Consider the following 20,404-nt stretch of genomic DNA (forward strand, 5'->3'; position numbering starts at 1 on the left):
CTGAACACCTTCCTGGGCAGCCTGTCCCAGAATGTTACCAAAAATGATATAAAAATACCAACACTGTCACAATCAGGACATTACCTCCATCCTTATTTAGTTGGCATCCATCAGAACCATTTATGTATCAGGACTCTAAATCATTTGGCTTCATACTAGACATAATTTTAATTGGTCACTCCCCATCAGGATTGTTCCAGACACCTTTTTGGACTTTCTACCTGCCAGAATATTGCCCTGTGCTCTTGAAGGTGACCCAGACTCTTCTGGTGTTAATGTATTTAGCACTGCCTGTGCTTTCAAAGGGTAACCAAAGAAGAAAGCAGAAACAGACAAAAAAAAGTGCACTGGGTAATTTTTGACCTTAAAACTTATCATGTGCCCAAAAATTGCTAATAATGCAGGGAAGAGATGTGCTCTGCATGTCATTTCAGATCACATTTGTAATATTTACTTAAAAAATGTAACAGTAGATGGAAGATTTCATTTCTTGCTAGTATTACAAGGCTAATCTCTTTAAAACAGAGTGACCCATAAATAGAAAGCTGGTCTAGACTTCCTTACTGAGGAAAGGTTAGTGTGATCTTTCATCCAAATTACGCATGTCCAAAAACATTCTTCAAAATGGAGCCACAGGATATAAAATATGAAGCAAAAATTCCGTGCATCTGCTTGTAAACCAGACATCCTTTAATACTGCTTTTAATAAATATGTTCTAAAAGCCTAGCAGTGCCCCTCCAGGTGCACACTTAGGAGGCTGCTGGGGACAGGCTGGTTCCATATCAGCATGTGGGAGGATGTCTGAGGTGTTCCTTACCTCAGGGGAGCCATTGCATGCCCACGTGGAAAAGCCTGGAAGCAGGTGTCCTACCATGTGGCTCTTTTCAGCTGTGTCAGGAAATCAATCAACTCTATCTGCACTGGATCTGTGTTACTGCTGGAGTTATTCTAGCAAGCATAACCCACACACACTCATTCTATAAGGGCAGTTGTTCTGCCCTTGGCCAAAGGTAGAAATACCTTTGGCATTCTTCCACTCTCACAATGGATGCACTAATAGCTCCAAAACATCCACATATTTTTACATGTTTCCTCCTGTATTTCCATGAAACTAAATATCTTACTTTAGCTTCATGTCCATATTATATATTCAGTTCAACTTCATACTAAATGTAAAGTAACGCATTCACTTCAATACACAAGCAAAGCACTCAAGTCACTCAGCTGTTCCTGGTTTGGGTAATTTTCCAAGGGAATGGAGGGGTTTGGAGCAGCACTCACTGGAGGATGAGCGTGACCAATCGAATGGCTTCCACAGCGACATCGTACTCCTTGTCCAGGGTCATGGACACAATGCGGTCCTGCAAGGCAACTCTAGGTCAGTCACAGGGCACAAACACAGCACAGCCATAGATGGACAGTTCTAGAGATTACAAAATAAAGACTTTAAGGGAGAAAGATGTTCCAACAGCATGCTGACAATGAGAGTTCCTCAATATTACCCAATCTTTTAAAGCACCCCTAAGCTGTGTGTTATATGCACAGTGGAACAAGTGCTTCAGCAGTCCTTATCCTTGTGTGTTTGCCAGAAAGGGAGGGAGGAGACTTGGGAGTTACAGCACTCTTCTGGGTTGGATTAATTTAACAGGTCTTTGCTGAAAAGTGACAAACTTGGGTTGGAAAATGGCAGAAAAACTGCCCCAAATAATTTCATAGGAAGGAATGCAACATATATGGAAGCACTGTGAGGAAAAATCATTCATGCATCTGCAGATTGCCTGGAAAGTTGTAACCTTCTTCCTGTCTACATCTCAAGAATTACACCACAAAGCTTCCCCAGGAAAGTGGGGAATTCCATGGTTTGATTTTGTGTTTTCTCATACTCTTTCTACTGAAGACAAGCACATCATTCTCCCGTCAAATCTAATGATTTTCTAAGTTTTCAGGACCGTGTAGTTATGAGAAGTCTGTTAAGGATTTCTTTCTCCTTAGGTTCAATTTGCTTACTGTAAAAATAGTGTAGCAAAAATTGGTGTAGTCCTTCCTAGCTGGGGAGAATTTCCATCCAGCCATAAAAATGCAATATGTCTCAGTGCTCTTTGCTTGACTGAGCAAGTTACTGAAAAGAAATCAGGCCATCTGAAAATAAGACTTGGTTTCGCTGGCTTAACCTGCTTCAGGAAGGACTAGGTACTCTATGGCATTTTTGGATATGAAAAAGTAGAAATCAGGGACTGAAAAAGAAACAAGGGAAGTGTAAGGCAACAACAGTGAAAGTCACCAGAACAAACCAGGGCAAAACAAACGTTTTCACCTTTCTTCTCTACTATTCCATGCATTTAAGGGCTGAAGGGGAACATCAAGCAACTGATGCTTAATTCAATACAGAAATTTCAATACAGAAATTTCAGATCAGTACTTAAAAATGCATTGTGGCTGTCTCAGTTGTTACTTCCCAACAAAAGCAGGTCTGCAGAGACACTTTTTGTCACTGTGACTGAAGGAGCCTCTATCAATCACTATTAAGTTCCTGGGGAATTTGATACATTTCATGTAGATCTAAACAGTTTTAAAGACTGTGAGAAGTCCATTAAAAGACCCAGAGAAACAACATTCCACTCAGGATGCTCTCTTATGAACAAGACAAAAAAACTGCTTCAACTTTTCCAAAGGTCCTGGCCAAGGAACAGCAATAACAGCACCAAGAGAAAGAACAGCCAGAGAAACTGATCTTAAATGTCTCAGTGGAATTTCATGTATTCCCTCAGAGTTTATCTTACACCCCAGGATACCTCAGAGAGGAGAACTAGCTGCACATGAGTGAGCACACGGATGCAAACTCCTTCTGAAACTTCCTTTCTGAAAAAAAGTCTGGAAGGGAGGGGATCCTCTCCTGTCTACAGAGCAGGAGGTACTCTCTGAATCTGGAGTCCTTTGGGACTTTGAAACCACCCAATGTGGGAAGGTCTCCTTATCCTAGAAGACTGTTCTCTCAACTTTCCCCAAAAATATCAGGCTTAAAATAAACAGCATGGATGTGCCATTTTCTGCCCTGGGGCCAGCACTTTTGTGTGTTGGCACCTGCTAGCCAAGCCCCAAGATTCACACACCCCATGGCTCTGAAGGTGTAACTTGTGTGGCTCAGGAAGTTCCAACCCCCTCAGATCTGCTCAATCTGCCTTTACAGAGATTCTCTGTACTGCTGTACAGCAGCAGAACAGGGCACAGGCCTGGATGTTTAAGCTGAAATACTAATTCTCAGTGTCTCTGAAGATCAGTTTCTCATTCTATATTAGGCTGTGAACAAGGAGCCAATCTCTTCTGCTCCCAAGCTATGGAGACAGAGACAGCACAGGGTGAGGGATGAGGGACTCTAGCACTGACTGCAGAGCAGTTAATTCATTGCTTTTCCATATGGGGTCACTTAATGTCTGTATCAGACAGGATTTGATGGAAAACAAAAGTCTTCTCCTTGATGGACAAATTTTTGTTTTGATGGACTAAGCTTATTTTCCAGCATATCACTTACTCTCAGAAACACAAATGCTAGAAAGAAGAGGCATTTTTCTTTGAAAAAGGGACAGGATCATATCCCTGTCACAGCTCCCTGGAAGGAGGTGAAATATTAACACCTCAGCACAAGGCACTCTGGATCAAATTAATTTATTCTTTAAACAGCCAGAAGACCTCTAGAGAGATTTCTCTCAGTTTGAATGGATTGAACTGAACACCAGCTGAATGGTACAGGTCGATTAAATTCAGATGAAGAAATATAAATAAGCAGCCATGGAACTGAAAATGGCAGTTAGGTCAATTATTTTTCAAAGAGGTGGTGGTAGAGTCTGTGGCAGAAAGACATTTAGCTGATGTATCAGAGATTCAAAAAGCATTAATTTGGAACTTTGCTCCATCCTGGTGCCAAAGGCCACATCCCTGACAGCACAGCTGTAAATCCAAGTGCAAGCATTTGGGCCATGTCAGCTTTTTGCTCACTCGATGTGGCAGAAAATGAAAGTGATTAATCATTATGTTAAACAAATCTCTTCTTTAGGCTCACAGAGACTTTGAGCACATCTTTTCCCTTTTTTTATTTCATAATGATACCGATTTCTGTAGTGAAACCAGCTTTTATGGGACAGAAGAAAGATGAATTCCTTTCCTCTGAACCTCTTTGACAGAAATGAAAATTCCATATGCCATCCCAAGCAGCAATGCACAGGCTAACCCAGCTTCTTTTAAGAGAATGGTCTGTGCTGTGAAAAGCAGGATGTATTTGGAGGTTTCATGTGCCTGTAGTTCACTGGAGTGAGTAACTATCGCCCAAAGTGTCTCCAATTGTCCTGAAAGTTTGTGGGTGCATGGGAGAGGTTCAGCCTCAAAACAGTGTTTTCCTTTACAAATTATGGGATCCTGACAAAGAAGCATCCAGCACATTTTGTAGTAAAAAGAAGTAGATAAAAGCACACGAGAGCATTAGTGGCCAATTTAAAAATAAATGGATTTACAGAAGCAGCAAATATAAACAAATCTAAATCTGCACAGAGGGAACAGGAAAATCAGGAGAGTTGGAGGGTCCATTTTTCTGGTTGTCCTGTGAGGATAAAGCAAACCAGACTTATGGGGGCATTAGAGAAGAAGTTTGAGGTCTGAACTTGTCTGCCAGATAATCTCCTATAAGAGGAAATTTTGTCTTTACTGCAACAGTCCCAGAAACTGGCTTTATAAAATTAGAAGAATGCAGGCCCTTAAGTGGTCTCACAAAATGATCCAGTTTTATCTCATACTTTAGTCAGCTACAGCTAGTTCATTTCTGCCAGATATTTATTTAATCTGCCCTTTAAGAGTGTTACCTTAAATGAAGGAGACTATTAATAAAGAGTCTGCTCTATTATAGAATTATCATTTTAGAAAAAAGCCTTCCTTAATATGTAGACTTTACTGCAGGTTAAGTATCTTCTTTTCTGCATCTCAAGTGAATGTGGTAAAAGGTTGATTATCAAGTTTTATTAATCGTTTACATACAAGGAAAAATTTCCTTTTTTTTTTTCTTTCTTTATAGATCAAACTGGAGGAGTTAATTGTGAAATGGCAGACAAAACCAGTGAAGTAGCATAAAATATAGGTCTTGTGTACAGTAAATATAAATATAAATATTTAAATCTTGACTTTCATAAGTAGAGTTTTTTATCATTGCTATAATAATGATTTAAGTTAAAATAAACCAGTCAGCTCTGTTTCTTTTCTAAACAAATTTTTTTCATCAACATTCTAATAAAGATTTAAATGAGATAAATGAGTTTTTCCTCAAGGGTAGCATTTCCCACAGTAGTGTGTTCTGCAGAACACAAAAGCCATGGGGAGAGGCAGCATCTGACATGGTGGCAGTGCCTGACCACTCTCCTCACCAGGCATCCAAACAAGAGCAGGGACAGTGTTTCCAAACCCATCTCCAGACAGGTGACTTGTACAATAAAGCAGTCAGACCACAAAGTGAATGAACAGCCACATTCTTATCCAGATATTAAGGAAAAAGTTTGTGTTAATAAAACCCCCATGAAATATCCCCCAGCACTTCTCTCCTGAAGGGCCAATCTGGCTCAAAGGGTTTGGAATCACAGTGTGAACTCCTGCTCTGCAGCAAGGGCAGTACATTGTGTGAGGACTGTGATGCACATCCAAGTGACTCTCTCCAAACACAAGCACATATTGAGCTAAATAAGCTGTGTAATAAACAATCTTTCATTATAGGCTGCTACTTTCAGCTATATTTTAGATTGTGTAAGTATACATCCTTTAAATTCAATAAATCTAAAATTAAATAAGTACAGGCAGATTGGATAAGGACAATATATAAGCTATAAATAATACACACACACAAATATTCACCCTGGTTAAGTCTGACAAATCTTCCAAGATAAATCCGGGAAATGGATCTGGCTTTGGCTTCAGCATTCAGTAACACAGTTTTAGTAGTGCAGTTACAAGCCTTGTCACAAACTAATGAGTTTATTCTTAACAGACATGACTCAAAGACCACAACAGGATGATGACACTTTTACTTGCTGTCCTCCCTCCAAAAACTGTATTTCCTCTTACCTTGAATCTATTAGTGAACAGCTCCAGTTTGGGAAACAACTCTCTGTTGGTATACAAACTCTGAAGAGCTTTCAAACACTTCAACCTCACTTCACCTTGCTAAATAAAAAACACTGAGATTAGCTGTCAGAATACTTTAACCAAAGGCACATGAATATTAAAAAACATAATACTGTAATTTGCTTAATGTACATTTAAAATTTTATGCAAATGACCAAAACCAATTTGCAATTTAGCTAAAAACCAAAATCCACATGCAGTCACCTACAATGTCAAATTTCTTCCTATTTGCATACAGAAAGAATTAATGTGCCATCACTTATATGTATATTAATGCTTCCCTTTCAAGTGACTCCACAAAAAGATAAAGAATGCAGCAGGTAAATCCAAAATAAATATGTAGGATGTTCAGGTGGTTGGTGCAGGCAGTGTGGCTGTCTGTCTTCAGGAAGGAGCCCACAGGCACCTCAGGACTGACAGCTTGTGTTCACAGTCAGCACACAGGGGCTCAAAATCACTGGGCATTGGCTCAGCAGCTCAGCTAGCTCCAAGGGCAGGGACACAGGGCACACACATTGCATTTGTTATCCCCAAATGTTTTACATTCCATCTCTCACAACAGGACAGCACAGGCTGAAAAGGTGTGAGAGATCCTCCAGTGGGGAGCAGGTTGTTGCCACAGGAGCAACACATCTGAGCCACAGCCTGGGAGCCCGTGGGAAGAAGGCTGGCTTGTGTCCCTGTGGCTGAGCTGTGCTGGTGGCAGCAGCTTACCCCCAACTGCTCTTCTGATGGGGATGGCTTCGGTGTGCTGGGCTGCAGCAGCAAATCTGGGTGGCACAGGACAGGGCCTGTAGATCAAGGCTTGTGTCCTACAAACACTGGTGATGAAGAGAGGGACTGGATCCTCTGTGCTGCAGGTGGACAGCTCAACTGCATCATCTTGGCCAACTATGGATTCTTGTTGAAAAATATTTGTGGATAGCTAAACAAATATACTCAAATATGATCTGTAGAGTTCACTGTAGTGTCAATTTACTTTTATGAAAGTGAACACAGTACCAATTGAAATAGAAGATAAAAGCAGCATAGAGGTTGGATTTTCAGAAGAACTGTTCCTGAGAAATCATCTCTCTATATGCATGACGAGTCTCTGAGCAATCATGCTCTCATCTAGGGGATCTTTTTGACTACCACTGCAGAGAAAATCAATGAGATGTTAGCTACATTTAAAGGGATCTAACACAAAATCTTTCAAGGTACAGAAAAGAACTTCCTTGAAGAAAAATTACATGGATGTGATCAGCTTCTAAAAAAGCCCAGAAAAATGCTGCTTGACGTTCTTCTTTGACACCTGCCTCTGTGGCAGTACCAGAAAATGTGTCCTCCTCTGTTGTGTGGCGCTTATAATGCCCAGGATGTCTGGAGTCATCACCACTCACAGGACATGAGGCTCTGCATACTGAGGATCAGGACCAGTTAGTTCTGGCCTGAAACACTGTAAGGCACAGTACAGCAGCAAGCTTTAGTTACAGCTGCACTGGAGCCTGTCCCACCTGGGAGCCAACAGCCAAGTATAAAATTCACCCACAACTGGACCCAAGATCTGTGCAGAACAGGCCCAAACTGTTCGAGCCCATAGAGCCCAAAGCCCTTGGAGACTTCCCCAAACTCCATGGATTGATGGTCCCAGAGCTCAGTCCAGGCCCTGTACTGGGCTTTCTGTAAAGTTTAAGCCAGCCAATGGAGCCAGGCAGGCAGGAACCACACCCTGAGCACAGGTTCCTTGTATGGCTCCTGGCATGCCCTGCCAGAAGAGTGCAGCCAGGCCTTAACCAAAGTGTCCTGGACAGATCTGAGGAGAAGGGACTGCAGGAGCAGGTGAGGCAGAGAAAGGTTATGTTACACCTGGTCTCTGGCTGGGAGCAGGACCAGGAGACACAGAGGCAAACCCTGGAAGACTGCCCCTCTGACAGAAGAATGATGAAAGAGAAGTCTCTCTGAGTCTGTTTTTTAAACTGTCGGTCAAGGATGGAATTCACCCTTTGAAGACGGAAGAGCTCTTGCACATCAGCTTGCTAATCCTGGTAAGAAGGTTTTAAAACAAAGTCAGTGAAGATGAGTGACAGGAATGCCATGGGAAGCCTAAAGGGCAGTGAGCTGGACAGGAAGCAAAGGGCAAGGTGAAGGTGTGTGTGGATGCACTCCACTCCAGACTAGAGGAGCAGCAGTGTCCCACAGACCCTAAACATGCCACACACGAGATGGTTCTTCATAACTGTGAGAATCATCTGGATCACAGGAACTTTGAACACCCCAAACACTTTCTAGCAAGGAAGTAATTGGGTGGGAATGCTCAAGTTAGGGTGATGCTTAAGAAACTCATGCCAGTGTAAAAGCTGCAAACAGGGATGGCCAGAAAGGCCAGCAAGAGACTTGGTAAACTAAGAGATGAACTTATTTAACTAATTAATTCATCAATTAATTAGGAGGTTCTGTTCTAGAGGACCCTGAGTTCATCCTTTCCACAGAAATACACGATAAGCTAAGTAAGAGGAATGCAAAGAAGAAAAAAGCATTTTCTTATGTGTTAGGAATTGGTTTTAAGAACCATGACTGTTCAGGTATCTAGAGACAAAGATGGTTTCAAAACAGTTCCACACATCAATGAAGTAGGTGAAAATTAATACTGAACAGTCTAATTTAACACTTTTATTTTCAAGAGGGTTTTTTAATGCAATTATGTAATAGTTTATACACTTTTAATTTATGCTCCCTGATACACGGGAATAAAAAAGATGCTGAAAAGCAGAGAAGGGCAAAACTTGAAAGCCACATTCAAATGAGAACCTATAAAAAGCAAAAATCCCTCTAGACATTTGTTTGAAATCTGGGAGACATGATTAACATACAAAATACAAGGATCTTCCAAGTTAGAGAACTAAACTTCTGTATTCTACCTCTGAAAGATAACGTTGGAGCTACTACAAAGAAATAAGAACTGTTCTTCCCTGTGGTTTAATTTGTGTGTCTTCTGAAGTAGAATATGAAACTGCTCAGGAATCTCCTGCACAGCTGTCTCCTTTTTGCAGCAGCAAACTTCCAGAGAAGTTAATGATTTTGGGGTGACTGCTGTTCATGTGAAGTGGAAACAGCTCATAGCTATTGCCTCAGCCTTCATTTTTAAATACCAATTATAGCAAAAATTATCTCCTGATCAAAGCAAAGCAAAATCAAGAAACTTGGGTACCAGCTGGCAGTTTTTTCAGGCTCTGCCAATGAAAACCCTGCTGTTAAGGGCTCTTGTACTTCTGGAGGCTTTGCATTTTCAGTTGGCTCTTACTCCACCTTTTTCCACCATATTCTTCCTATTGCACCTCCACCCTCCTTTCTGTGCCTCCCAAAATGTCTCTTTCTCTCCATTCTCTCCCATTCATCCTTTGACACTTGCCAGACTCTTCCCCATTCTGCCTACAGTCTGTCTTATTTTGTAGATAACACATCCATGAGATCAATAAAACCCCACCACCTACCTGGCGGACTGGGACATTAAACACATTAGTGATTTAAAGACTTAGAACCCCCCAAGGCACTTCTGTGGCCTGCAACAAAAAAATCTTACAAAGCAGAGGCAGGAGAGCAGCGTGACAGAATTCTGCTGTGTCTGGTCCAAATGGTCCAGTTTTTTACCCTAACTCTGCAATTCAAAATTTCTCTGATATGAAAGAGCAAGTTAATTTTTAAAAAGCTGAGGTATAAATATGTGTTAAGGCTGCAGGCAGATGACTAGACCCTTGTCTGAGGTTAAACTAACTAAAGAGGATGTGAGAAAATACTGCACAGGACATGAGAAATTGCTGGATGTGACAGATGAGAGTGTGAGATTCCACAGATGGGTAAAGGGAGCGATGTGAGAAATGGATGGACTTCAAAGGATACTAGGAGGGGGCTGAGAGCTGTGAAATGCAACCCTACTACATTGCAGAGATGCTGCTTTGTGAAAATGTTCTACAAGGTTTAGAATGTGTTCCCAAAAATTTACTGCAATTATTCAAGGGATAATTTATTTAAATTACAAGTCCTAGTAAAACAAAGCCCTCCACACACCTTAAACCCTCATCCTCCAATCTGAGCTGACCTCCATGCTGCTTTGCTAACTTGAACAATGAGGGATTTATTCTCCTGGAGTGTGGCAGCTTGTGAGGCACAGCAACGTCACCAAGGGACACAGAGCAGCAGCTCTGTCCCTCCAGGCACTGCTACAGTTTGTTTCCATGTCCAGCATTCACTGAGACACAGTGCAGTGGCTCTGGGGCAGACAGTGGTCATGGCTGATGGGAGCAGCAAGCAGGATCTTCCTCCTGATCAAGTTTCGTTCAATGAGATCTAATGTAGAAGTCTGGGGAAAATTTGTAAATGAAAAGTTTGAGAACTACAGGTTTGGAAAGAAATCCCATATCTAGAGGATACTCTTAACAAGTGAACCACTCATCCAAATGAAGGCCAAATGCAGATTCCTGGCAGCTGTAGTTAAAAGAACCAGCAGCAGCAGCTGACTTCTATCTTTAGTGAAAGCCAACATCTGCATAACTCATGCTGTTCAGAACTCAACACAAGAGTGACCAAGTCAGAGCCTAAATATTAAGATGATGTTTGAAGTTATTGAAAAAACTAATATGAATCAGCTGTTAACTATCAGTTATGCAAGTAATCCAGATAAACTTGCAGACTTACAATTTCTTTCCAGCAGTGCTCCTGGAAAAGAATAGTCTGAGGATGCTGGAATTTCATGAGCACGTCAACAGCACTGTAAGTCTCCTTTGCATTCCTTGGATAGTGTTAGCAAGGGAGTTTAGAGTAAAACAAGAGATTCCAGTGGTTTTGGTGGGACTGGGAGCACAGCCAGTCCCACTGCTGCCTGGTGTACAAAGCCTCCCAGGCAGAAGTGCAAAGTCCTCTGGCAGCACCCAGAATGGGCTGTAGGAACTGGGTGGATACTACCAGTACTAAGAACTGTGCTGAGCCAGAAAAGCACCTCTTTTCCTTCCATCTGGTGTTTCCACAACTTTCTGAAGAAAAAGCTAAAGAGAACCCTGAAAAGATTCTTCAAAGAAGGGAGAGTGAATGGATGAGAACTTCACTGGCTGTGCAATCAGCAGTGCCTACTGAGCACCCAGAGGTCTCCTTCTTCCCTCTAACCTTTGGGCAATGTAAATGGAAGACACACGGAAATCCCTTTTCCATTCTGCTTCAGGCACAGAGGGTCTCAGGGGTGCTCTGAGGAGAGCTCTCTTTTTCCTGTAATCAACAGAAAACCCCCATGGAAGGATTTCTATCAAGGTAATTCATCAGAGACTGAACTCATGAAAAGCACACAGACCAAGCAGACTGGGAGTACTGCCTCCTAATTTAAGCCAATACCTGGACGTGACCTGACTGAAAGATAGCAGGTGAGGAAGCAGAACAATCTCTTTGTAAGCCAAGGATGTGGCTGTGCTGGGCAGCACAGCAGCAGCTGCCTCCAGTGCTCTCTGCTGTGTGTGGGAATACACAATACTCACCCTGTCATGTAGTGTCCAACCAACATATTTTAAATAACTATCATTCAGGAAGGCATCACTGTACATTTTCATCCAGACACCAATTTCTTCAATACAGACAGCTCTAATCTCAGCAATAGCATCACTAATATGGAAAAAGAAAAGAACAAGGATTAGCCACATTACAGACACATATACTTCTCATTCCCATTGCCACATCTATAATATTTTGCTTTTACTTGTCATGACCCTCACTATGTGATGCCTGTCACTGTTCTTACTGCCATCTCATTGATTTTCTGTTCCTCTACATCCTTGAACTCACTGATCTAATAATTTCAGTGTTTATATATGCTCCTACATTACCTCTATGTGAAGAAATTCTCACCCTAGTTTGCTTCTTAGTCTATTACTCCATCTTTAACCTCTCTTTTCAAAGAGAATTATGAACCCAAGCTACACACCTCCTCTGGGCAATCATTTCTGAAACAGCATCACTGACATTTGCTTTGCAGCCCTGTCTCCAGCTTGAGGTGCAGAATCATTGCAAGGTGGGAGAAGCTATTTGGTTTAGCCAAAGGTATCTGCCAGAGGAGCACAACGGAATTTGCTACAGAAAGAGATCACCCTTCATACCCCCATGAACACTCCTACAACAAAACCCATGAGAATTTTGCACTTTAGCAATGGTTTCTTCCCGTTTTCTTGCTTTTATCCTGCATTCTGACTGTAGCAAGTCATGGAAGAAGCAAAGACGTATCTCAGGCAGACTTATCAGCTGCTTAGTCAAGAAGGGTGGCAGGGAACTGGAGAGGTCACCTAAGGAAACTAGGATGGAAATGTTTTCCATCTGATTGGCACTTTCCTGCCTGCCTGACATGGAGTATGGCATCTTTACTAATCATGAAACAACGGGAAAAGGGATGGGGGCCATCTGTCCGTTCAGTAATTCCATGCCTGGGACATCTGTTACCATGAGAAATCACTTGTGCCACTCCAGCTGGCACTGCCTCACAGTTCCAAATTTCAGCTCTAATACAAGAAGAACACAAAGAGTCACTGCACAGAAGAAGGCAGTGTCTGGTGCTTTGCAAACACTGGAACTTGCTTGTAATTGAGATCCTTGTTTCGTATTTTTATTTTAAAAAGTATCTTTGGAAAACTAATAAACCTCAATTTAATTCTAAACCAGACCAACAGAGCCCCAAAATTAAAATTAATTCATAGGAAGGAAAGAAAAATTGCAAGCTTCAAGCATGAGAATAATTGCAAAAATGAGAAACTGCATTTTCCTGAAATTCATCAATTTTACAAAATAGAAATAAAATGCACCTTCTGGTCAAGACACTGCACAGGTTGATAGCCTTAACCCAGTGCAGCAAAGCCCTGGTGACTCCATACTGGAACTATGTACTTCCCTCCTGCAGGCTGACCCAGCTGCTGCAGTGCCTTTGTCCTGTCCCTGACCTTCCAGCCTTGAGCTGGAACCCACCGCTCCCACAGGGACCACAAGCAAGCCCAGCATCACACACAGCTGGGGGGACTTCTCCAGGCAAGGACTTCTCTGGGCCTTTGAATTCAACCCATAGGGAGGAAACTGTACTGCTGTAACAGCAGAAAAGCATAAACAGCATGGAATGCATTTAATGCAATAACACAAGGGGGACACCTGTGTGAATATCACCAAACCACTGCCATTGTCTCTCTTTGCCTATGAGAAACATTGATTTTAACAACTTCCCAACAGCATCAGTGAATCTGCTCTGTCCAACTTCCTGAAGGCTCTGTAACCTCAGAACCAAGGTCAGGGCAATCCACAATTGAGACAAGCTGCATTAGGATCAGGGCAGGACATCAAACAAGCTGCTCCTACCAGGGATTTCTCAAATAGGTTTAAGTAGTGTAAGGACCAATGTGCTAAATATCACACTCAAGGGTTAAAAACTGCATTCCTTATGGGAAAGGCAGCCAAAATGAAGACAAGTTTTAGTTAAAACTATGGCTATAGTCACACACACACACATATGTGCATGTGTGTGTGTTTAACTGTACACTGCTTCACACTGAACTAGATTAGCAATTCTCTTATATGGAGCTACTTTTAAACTATTTTAAAAGCAAAATATAGGTTGAAGAATACAAGACTTACTGAAAAACCTAAAATACTAATAAATACAAATCAAGAAAAAAGGGGGAGCCACATCTGCAGCAACACAGAGTAGTGAGGAAGACATTATTAATAGGGGATGACAGCCTGAGTCCTCACATCCAAGTAGGTTATTTCACCACCTTATAAATTTACTAATTGTAAAGGATTTTGGAAGGTTTTAATAGCAATCCCAAAAAGAACCTAAATGTCAACAACTATTTAATCATGCAGCACAGCGAGCCAAAAAGCAGAAAAAATCCTGTTTTCTCTAGGAGTAATTCAAGCTTCCCTAGGCAGACAGTGAAAAACTGCTTCTTGATTCAAAAGCCTTCTCAGGGATCCATCAGCACTACAGGCACTCACTACAAGCTGATAATTAAAAAAACAAAAAAAAAGAAAGCTATTCAACTAATTAAGAGATTGACTACAATAAGAATTGAACATCTCCAGTGTAACTGAAAATGAGACAGAATCATGGATGAGGCATGTGAGTTCAGAAAACAGACTAAGGCTGCTGGAGAAGCAGGGAATTTGTGAGACACCACTTCCCACTCCACATCAACTTCCAGGTAACTATCACCAGTCAGAATCACTCATGTTCCTGCAGGAATAACTAAGACAGACTCCATGCCCATACAATGTATCAAACATTGGCTGTATCAAACAAAATGTGGCTGTATCAAACACAAGACAGCCAAAAAAATCTTTGCACCTGTGCTTCCAATGTGGTAATTGCTTGTCATTAAAGTATAATTCTTTTATTCTAATTTTCATACAGTTAAATACATTTTAACTTCTGGTCAGAGTCACTATGAATTGTTTAGCTTTTTGAAAATACAATTGTTTAGCTTTCTGGATGACATAAGAACATAAAATACTAATTATACCTGTACTGGAAGCGTTTTTTGAATAACTAATGCATTATTAATAATCATAATTATAAATTAGTGATGTAAGCTTGTACTAATTACCAAATGCTTCTAGAAAGAAACCACATCTAGTCCAGCACAGAGATGAAAACAAACGTGGCATCTACAGATCTTAGACATGAAATATATTTAACTCTCCTTCCTGCAAAAACTGCAAAGCAAGGTCTACAAGGGGAAAATATTCATAGCACAATTCACAGCCCAAGTTCCTACTCTGGGTAAAAAGATCCTTCAAGGGGTTCAGGTAAGTAATTTTGCATTTCCTTTTGAAATTTTGGCTTGACAAGGCAGGCCCATAAACCCTTAGGACTAACCACAGCAGTGTCAGGAAGCAGATTTTACCAGTGCCACTCCAGGTGCCACTCCAGGGTACACACAAGAAGTACACACACCAAAGTACACAAAGAACTGTGATTAAGGCCAGAAGTATTCAGGACCTGAGCCACAGAATCTCTGGTGGATATTTGGGAAATGTCAAGTGCAGAGCAGTGTGCTCCTCAGGGTTGCTGGAGTGGTTGTTCAGCTTCAGCTCCAGCTCACAGATTGTTTCAGTCTGGTTAATCACAAACTCATGGAGTTAATCACCACTAAACTGAAAGCCCTCTAAGCAAACCTTGGTCAGACCAAGGCATGACCTGGAGATGACCAGCAGAGCAGGAACTGCTTCAAGACTTCTTGGAAGCTCCTACAGGAGCTCAGTGCACTTGCTTGCCCAACCTAACCACTGGAGATGCTGCTTTTCACACCTTGTTCTGAGACAGCCACAACTGCAGATAATCATCAGAAGACAGTCGTATTAGTCAACAGGGAAACCAGTGTGAACAAAAAAATACAGATATTTCAGTTAATGGGTTGGGCTGAGAGTTAGTCTACAGGAAAAGTTTCTAACAAGGACAGAACCAAGGGTGACTGCCTTAGGCTTTCTGTGGGATGGAAGCTCAAACTCCCACCCAAGGGACAGGAAATGCAGCAGAACCACACCACTGCCACTTGGACAGAACTGGGCCCATCTCTTGGGCTGCCTGTCAGTTTAGAAACATTTTGAAAATGTAATTATAATGAGAACTGGACAAAAATGTCTTTTCCCACTTCTTTTTTCTATGACTTTCATCTCTGTAGCTGAATTAGGACCCCATAAAAGAAGAAGGGTATGAAAAACAAGAATTCAGAGCCAACTTCCAAAAGTTCTGGGGAATGCTCACTGCATATCCCACTCAAGGGAGGGGCTGGCACACAGCACTCCCATTCCTAAAGGCTTCTGTATACAGTGGCTCCTTAAGTATCTATTCCAATAAACTGTTACTAGGCTGATTATCCAATGCTCCTGCCAGACCAAGAAATTTATTGTTTGAAGGCATGAAGTGGATTCTGAGATGTAATTTTACATATCTCTGACCCCAGTGTTTCTCAAACAGTTCCTGTCCCAACATCTTTGCTTGTATGAAGTATGAGGCACAGCTCTGCAGGGAAGGGAACAGCGTGTGCTTTTAAACTTCAGAGAAAGGTCAAACTCACTCAAATTAAATGATGTCAATTTTTCTCTTCTCTTTTTTTTATGGCTCTAAGAGACACCAGTAATTTCTGTCTGTTTTTTCAAACATACCTAAAACGATAATGCATTTCCTTGTCACCTGAGAAAGGTATTTTGCCTCCTTAGGATAACACATTTAGGTTGGAGAAGGATTTTTCTCTGGTTTGGTTCAGGTTTTATTTCCCTGTGTTGACTGGTTTGTGCTTCCTCACCAAATTGCCATCCAATAACCCCTTCTCCCTTTTTGCCATGTCTTGTTTCCCACAATGGAATTACCATGGAACTTGTCACCACAGCCTATTTACTCTGTAACAGGCAAAGGAACACCTTGGAAGGAGACAGAAGCATCTTCTCCATAAAAAATGGCAATGCTATCTAGACTTGGCAAGGTTTACCTTATTTGCCAGGACTGACAAAACATTACCTCAGGACAGGCTCGTGCCCTGCATAAATACTCAAACCCACTGTGTCCATCAGTGTGAGGATTCTCATTCTGGTGTGCCATAAGCTAAAACTGTAACAGTTCTGGTTTTCTAGATGGTCACACCTGGTGGAAAATGTCTTTAAGCACTCAAAACAAAAAAGACAGAATGAAATAGGATTGAAATCCAAGATCTCTCAATCTTACTCTCTAAAAGGGGAATGTGTCTGGATACACAGTGCTAAGTCCTAGGCAGGGAAAGAGCCAAACCTCAGAGAAGGGTTCAGAGGGATGAACATTTTATAAATACTCATTACGTGTGAGCAGTGATGTGGCAATTATCTCAGATTCAGTCATCTGTGATATGAAATACAACTGAAATGAAGAAATACACCTCTCCTTTTTTTAATACACATGTACCTTGCAAGCAATTTTCGCTTTTGACTTCAGTAAAAAAAAAAGAAAAAAAAAAGCTTAAAACCCCTTTTTAAGGTTTTAAAAAAAAAGGATAAAAAATAATTGGACAACCAAATGGATCGTAAAGCCACAGAAACTTAGTGAAAACAAATGGCTGAGTAAGGAGAAAAGGCAACATGCAGTGAGGTGGGTACATTTCCTGCATGCTTATTAACAATATCTCAGTTTTTGACCAAATCTGCTGTTCACACTAGACTAGCATTATACCTAGAAAACTATTTAGCTATTTCTGCAAATACATTTTTTTTCCTTGATGAGAGAAGTGAGCACTGAAATCTTCCAGTAAATTGGAAGCCAATCTACAGAAAGAAGATTGCAACACTTGTTGGAAGACACATTTTGAATGAAACAGTTTCAGGGGTTTTGTTCAGGTCAAGGACTTGTTATTTAAGCTACAAAGGTCACTAAGCATGAATCACTGTGGCTGAGTCTGAATCACATTGAAGGATGGGATTATTCTCTGGGAATAATTAAGGTAACATTTTTTTCTAAATCATCACCACTTGTGCATAGTGTAAGGCCTGTAAAATTGTGTGACGTTTATAAATAATTGGAACCATTTGAGAGACAGAAGGTTCAAGAAATTAAGAAGTTATGAAGGCAAATAAAAGTTCAAAATCCTTTACATTTTATCCCCCCGGGATAAAATGTCAGTTAGCTGGGTTTCACACAGACATTTTCCCCCTCGATTTTCTTGCCCAGCTGAGTGCAGGAGTCTCACCCTGTGCTATCTGTTGTGTACCATTACTCACAGTTTGGTGTATGCTGTAAAACTCTTTGGGGCTCCCCAAAAGGTCAGGGACAGCTGTGCTCACACAGGTGGCTCTGGGGGCAGGGTGGGAACAGGCTCCTCCCAACCCCTCTGAGCAGTGGCACAAGTGGTGCCACCACCTGTCTGATTTCAGTCAATTCCCCACTGGTCTAACAGGGCCACCATGGGCACCTTTTTCCAGGCCATGGATGGAGTTTATTTATTTGGCCTATCTTTTTTACAGCAACAGCAGCAAAATCAAATCTTTACTAGAGGTGGCAGGAGGCATGAAAAAAAAACATTTTACAAAAGGAGGATTTCAAAAGAAAAAAGGAAAAGCACCAGAATGCAGACCACTAAAAGGCTGAGTCTTTTTCCAGCCCCACACAAGAGCATGAACTACTAAGAGGATATTTTAAAGCAACGTTTTATTTGATATAATACACTAAGTTCTGAAGGGATAAAAATGGAAACACTCTTAGAATTTCATTTCTTCAGCTTTTTTACCTAAGCCATGAAAGCTGCTCTCCTGATAAAATGGTGAGTGCTACACTGATCTAACACACTCATTTACCTGCTGGCTCTGCATACCCATCCTCCTGCTGCCAAGCAGCTCAAGGCTTCCTGACCATAAACCCTGAACTTTCTTTTCACACTCAGGTACTGAGGAGACACTCTCCAACCCCAGTGTGCTGCTCAAACTCACACATCCCAGTGTCCTGTGTGCTTTCCTCCAAATTACCATCATCCCTCTGAACTATGGGTTCCTCTTCACCTTCTAACCCTCTTCTCATACACCCTTTTTTCCTGCCATTTTCCTAAAAGATTCCATAAATTACAAACCTTTAAAGCAGAACTGAAAGGTTAATTGCATAGTTTAGTACACTTGAATTTAATCTTTTGATTTCAGCAAGTCAATTAACATTTAAAGAGCTGGTTAAAAGGTGATACAGATGCTCTGAGGCATCTTGTGACGCACAACAACCTAAATCTATTTTAAAAGACTACTGCTCTCTGGTAAACCATATTCCAAATTTTCTGTTTACACCCAAGACATACAAAAGAAAATGCAGGCTGGAGGACAACTGCTATCCTGTGATACACAGTAATTATTTGATTATTCTTAAGACATGTCATTTTTGTGCTTCCAACATGGACAACTTTTCTTTTCAAAAAGCAAAGACTCAAAGCCCATGCCTCCCACAACCCTTTAAAGCTGTCTACTGATTAAAATAAAGTTGTGTGGATGTTCTATTGAGTAATTAATAGAGGTTCCAATTTGCATATTCTTCCATAACTTCAAGAGGTTTTGACAATGACCTTGCAGCATCTAGAATATTACATCAGAAGAAAATCAACCCAGAAACCGCCCTTGACTTTCCTTATGACCACACTTTGTTAGCAGAACCTACTGGAACATGCATTTTCTTACCGGTATCTATGAACAAATATACCCTTAAAAATAGAGTTCATCATATTTTCGATTTCATCTTGGTTTTCTTGTAGCTGTGAAAAACAAAACACAAAATAAATAAAAGTTCATTGCTTAGTATAATTTGGTATTCTACAATTCCCTATTGGGAAACCTTTGAAGACCTTGGAAGAGCACTTAAGTAAATTCACCATTTCTGTTTTTCCAGCACATGCCTATATTGTGTGCATATAAACACAAATATTTACATTTATATATGCAATGTCTTAATGGAAGAGAATTAACATTTACTACAAACATCAATTTAGTCTCTCAAATTAGTTCTTTGAAGTAATCATCAACTTTTGCAACTGAAAATGAGACAAGTAGAGACAATGTGTGCAGTAATTTCAGCAGTGTTGTGTTCACAGGAAAACACAGAGCTGAGTGAATGACAACTGCAGAAACAAAGCTGGTTACAGATTAGTTTTGAAAAAAATGAATGTTCTATTTAAGGAAAGAAGTTGAAGATGTTCTCAATCTTAAGTAAAAGACTCAGTTGCTTGAACTTCAGCACCCACATAACTGGGTTTCAGAAGCAGGAAGATTTCCAGGACTGGAGCACACCTAACATCCAGGCCTCAGCCTGCAAGAAACCAAACCCAATTCCAAATGAAAAGGTGTTATGAGCATGCTTTTATAAATAAGAGCATTTTCTTAAAAATCTTTTCATTTCCTGAGTAATATGAGCATGTTTTGCAAGTACTATGGGAAGCTTACCTTGTGTCAATTAATATGTTAACACAACTTGGAAATAATTACAGTATTCTCATACTGTCAGATCTTGAACTAAACTAAGTATAACTTAATTACACCTAAATGCAGCTTTGTTAATAAGATGACACCAATTTTATCCAATCAGCTTTTGGAGCAGCCATTGTTCTTCCATCAAGGTGTTCACTGCAGTCCAAGCACAGCACCACAGTGTGGGAATGTAAATTTGCCCACATTCCCACAGTAGGAAAACCACAACAGAGCCTTGCTAGTAGAGTGCACATATGCATAAAATAATTAAACCTGTATAATTATGGATGTATA

At 40.9% G+C, this 20,404-nt stretch overlaps 1 protein-coding gene across 3 annotated transcripts in view; it reads right to left on the reverse strand.

The window, feature by feature from the left end:
- STAG1 (stromal antigen 1) overlaps positions 1-20,404 on the reverse strand; it is a 169,938-nt gene that overhangs the window by 47,865 nt on the left and 101,669 nt on the right. For all 3 annotated transcript variants that reach the window (XM_033069129.1, XM_033069128.2, XM_033069127.2), the window contains 4 exons: positions 19,328-19,401; positions 11,659-11,782; positions 6,098-6,196; positions 1,283-1,362 (listed from right to left, as the gene is read on the reverse strand). In XM_033069129.1, the coding sequence (XP_032925020.1) occupies positions 1,283-1,362; positions 6,098-6,196; positions 11,659-11,782; positions 19,328-19,401 (377 nt within the window). The remainder of the gene's footprint in view (positions 1-1,282; positions 1,363-6,097; positions 6,197-11,658; positions 11,783-19,327; positions 19,402-20,404) is intronic.

The sequence above is a fragment of the Catharus ustulatus genome, chromosome 10, assembly GCF_009819885.2.
Source record: "Catharus ustulatus isolate bCatUst1 chromosome 10, bCatUst1.pri.v2, whole genome shotgun sequence".
Classification (NCBI taxonomy): domain Eukaryota; kingdom Metazoa; phylum Chordata; class Aves; order Passeriformes; family Turdidae; genus Catharus; species Catharus ustulatus.